Below are 2,500 nucleotides of genomic sequence, written 5' to 3'. Positions count from 1 at the left end.
AACATGGGATAATATCAGTATTTCCAGTTAAGTTTAGGAAGATTTTTTCAATGTGATTTTATAATAAGAGAAATATGTATGGCAACCCCTTTAGTTTTCAAAAAGAGACATCTTTATTGAAAAGATATGGCACCCTTGAGTTTTACAAAAATATACAACTCTCTTTAACTCGCTGATAGTCAGCAAAATACCGATAAGATAATTCTGCGAAGAATTCCGGAAGACTGCTTTGGCCAAAGTTCCAATCACTCTCCATTCCTCCTCGACGCCGCCCGTTCTCGCCGACCCTTGCAAAAATATCCACTCTAAAGGTCCTCCAGGCCAGGCAGGGGGAAGGTGCCTGCAAACGCCTCCACACTCTCTCGCAGGGAGGTGATGCGCTGCTTGAATTCCTCGTCTCCCAGCATGCGGTTGAAGTCTACCAGCTTGGGTCCTGACTTCACCTGCACGTCCTGAGCGATCTTGAAGCCTGGAAAAGGAGGGTTTGGTTCGGTGAAATTTATGTGGGGAACAGAGGGTGAGAAAATATTTATTTACATATGCAGAAAACAAGCTACATCTATGTTCTTGAATCTATTTTGTATGTTTGTCTTTATGTGTGCATGTATGTGTGTGTTTTCATGTATATGGGTATATGTATATGCACATGTATAATATGTATGCATATAAGTGTACATATATGGATGCAAGAATCTAATGTGCAATAAACATGTGTAAAGATCTGTGTATATACAATATTGCAATCCACTTCAACTCACTCTCATCAATGAAAGAAACAACCTTCTCGATATCGGCTTCCTTCAACCCTCGGGTAGTGAGAGCAGGCGTGCCCAGCCGGATGCCACTTGGGTTCAGGGCAGACTTGTCTCCGGGAACTGTTAAGTAAGAAAAAAGTTTCATTTAAGAGAAAATCATAGGAATTTCCTTTTTCTGTTGTATATATGGTCCATTCAATGCAGTCTGTTTTTTGGTGGGTATATATTTCTTTCCTTTTTCTGTTGTATATATGGTCCATTCAATGCAGTCTGTTTTTTTTGGGGGTATATATTTCTTACAACTTGAATATGTAAGAGAAATAATAATGACAATAATAAGGATGGTAACAATCATCACAAAAGTAATAGTAATAAAATATATGATCATTTCAAATGAACAATTCTCAACATAACATATAGCTTTCATAAAAAGTCACTGCGAATCATTAAAAGCAATCTCAATCACTTTTATAGATACAAAGCCAAAACTACAGACATCAATTTTTCTCTTATCGTTCACATATCTTTTATGAAATGATGAGACATTCCAAGATACCAAGCAGATACATCAAAACATATTTTCACACTTGCTACACACAAAAAATTTGAAGACAAATGACTGTCCCTTTCTTTTTCCCTTGCCACAAATTGAGCAGAGTTTGGCAAAGAACAACCTTTATCAGAATCTCACTCATTCATGTGACTAGGAGGCTGAGGTATGTTCCTTGAAGTAGCTTCTAAAATCTTTAGATATTAAAATATTAAATATGGTACATAACATTGCGTATATGAAAGATGAATCAGCCTTTACATGATTCAAAGTATTTTACACTTTTATCTAATCCTTTCCTGAACAATCTTTCATCACACTAAATGATTTCAAGCCAGAATAAAAACAGAAATTATAAGTTGCAGGTGTTCATTTATACTATTCTCCAGTACTAAAGTTCAAAAATATTATTCCTAATACTGGTCATTTCACACCTTCAATGGGAGTTTTTAAGACAAGAAGGGCTGGCTTGTATATCTGACTAAACTTATGGTCATAGGTAATGAAAAAAAAAATGTATATATACATAATACAAATCCCAAAAATGCCTATCATTTCAAAGGACATTCTGCACATCATTGCCATCCCAACTCAATTGATAGAACATTAAGCTTAAGTCACCCACCAAAAAGATCTACTTCTTTTAGTTTCCAAAAAGTCACATATAACAAATTATTTTCCTGAATATTGTACAAAAATTGGCAACACTATAAAAGAATATACAATGGCCAACTTTTTCATAAAATGGTATTCATTTGCTCCTATGTAGGATAACTTTTTAACATTTGTACTTCTTGCCCTATCATTTCTTTGAAATGATAAAATATAACAAGAATTCTAACTTTTATACTCCAATGAATACAATTCATTCACAAAAAAAGACAATTACTCACAAAATATCCAGTCCACTAGTCAAACCTTCATACAAAATCCAACTGGAAGCACACATTCACAAACACCCACATCTGTGTCCATGTATAAACTCTTTCTGTTGCTCTCACTTTCATTCTTACTCATACACACAAATACATATACATCAAAACACACATTCCACTCATTCACATGCACACAAACGCTCACACCAGCCGTCTGGTAGCTCAATGGTTGTGTGTCGACTTCACATCCCCGTGGTCGGCAGATCGAGTCCCGTCCAAACTCATGAGTTTCCACCGTCACCTGGCGGTTACTGACGTAA

At 35.9% G+C, this 2,500-nt stretch overlaps 1 protein-coding gene across 1 annotated transcript in view; it reads right to left on the bottom strand.

Moving 5' to 3' along the window:
• Shmt (serine hydroxymethyl transferase) overlaps nucleotides 1–2,500 on the bottom strand; it is a 14,439-nt gene that overhangs the window by 185 nt on the left and 11,754 nt on the right. The window contains exons 9-10 of the mRNA XM_043027961.2: nucleotides 759–875; nucleotides 1–469 (exon numbers count right to left, since the gene is read on the bottom strand). The exon at nucleotides 1–469 is cut by the window's left edge and continues 185 nt beyond it. Of these exons, the coding sequence (XP_042883895.2) occupies nucleotides 306–469; nucleotides 759–875 (281 nt within the window). The 3' untranslated portion in view covers nucleotides 1–305. The remainder of the gene's footprint in view (nucleotides 470–758; nucleotides 876–2,500) is intronic.

The sequence above is a fragment of the Penaeus japonicus genome, unplaced genomic scaffold, assembly GCF_977035675.1.
Source record: "Penaeus japonicus unplaced genomic scaffold, GWHDUDI00000001_assembly GWHDUDI00000028, whole genome shotgun sequence".
NCBI lineage: Eukaryota > Metazoa > Arthropoda > Malacostraca > Decapoda > Penaeidae > Penaeus > Penaeus japonicus.
This window is presented reverse-complemented; position numbering and strand designations above follow the sequence as displayed.